Source organism: Charadrius vociferus, unplaced genomic scaffold, assembly GCF_000708025.1.
Source record: "Charadrius vociferus isolate BGI_N301 unplaced genomic scaffold, ASM70802v2 scaffold67, whole genome shotgun sequence".
Classification (NCBI taxonomy): domain Eukaryota; kingdom Metazoa; phylum Chordata; class Aves; order Charadriiformes; family Charadriidae; genus Charadrius; species Charadrius vociferus.
In genome coordinates this window covers 1,118,332-1,119,189 of record NW_009649485.1, presented here as the reverse complement: position 1 = coordinate 1,119,189, position 858 = coordinate 1,118,332, and the positions used below count along the sequence as shown (strand labels likewise).

Here is an 858-nt window from a genome sequence, read left to right as displayed (position 1 = left end):
CAGGTTTTGGTGCAGCAGCAGTGTGTTCAGGATCCAGAAATGCAGATGCCACACTGTTAAAAACATGGGAGTGATAGCAAATAACCTGTTCTGTTCATTACAAATATGACGTGGTGTGTTACTCCGTGAGAGCCCCAGCGAAGAGATGGGGTGTACCTGCCACTTCAAACTAAAACAAAAGTCTCCCAACTCTGAGATGTGGCATCTGCCCAGCTTCCACACAGCATGTGGGATCACTTCTCCTTACCTTCCTGCACAGGGGGCAGTGGAAAAACCCATTGACGTGGTGACAGTTTTGGTGCAGCATGATCTTCTCCAGGCATTGCTTACAGAAGTTGTGTGCGCAGGGCAGGATCAGGATGGGGGGTGTGAACAGCTCCAGGCACACGGGGCATGCGAGCATCTGTCTCCAAGCTTCCATGGTGGTGGTGGTTTACCACAGGAGGAAGAGTCTTTTCCACCAGCTGCCAGAGCAGCCCCTCTCCTGGCACTGGACTTCTAGAACAAGCCCCAGTCTCTGTCATAACATCTCCAGGGCAACGGCAGTTCCCTTCTCCGAGATGCTGACAGTTTAATTGGATCTCCTGCATCTCTGATCCCACCCAGCACATGTGCGAAATCACTGTATTACACCAGGATGTTCTCCTTTCTGCTGGAACACCTCAGTCTCGATTTAAGTGCTCCCTTGGGTATTTAACACTCAGAGATGTTGAAACAATCCAGCATCTGTTACTCTAATTAGAAGAGTTTTGCATCTCAACTCAAGGGATGTTCTTTGTGGTGGTGAATTATTTTATTACCTATAATTTTTCATTTAGAATTGCGTCTTTTGTTTTTGTTCACTCATTTCAATTCCCA

The 858-nt window shown here is 47.6% G+C and overlaps 1 protein-coding gene across 1 annotated transcript in view; it reads right to left on the bottom strand.

The window, feature by feature from the left end:
• Positions 1–421, bottom strand: part of LOC104290791 (tripartite motif-containing protein 54-like) — a 4,732-nt gene extending 4,311 nt beyond the window's left edge. Inside the window, exon 1 of the mRNA XM_009889949.1 lies at positions 248–421. Coding sequence (XP_009888251.1) covers positions 248–421 — 174 coding nt within the window. The remainder of the gene's footprint in view (positions 1–247) is intronic.
• Positions 422–858: the final 437 nt, after the last annotated feature.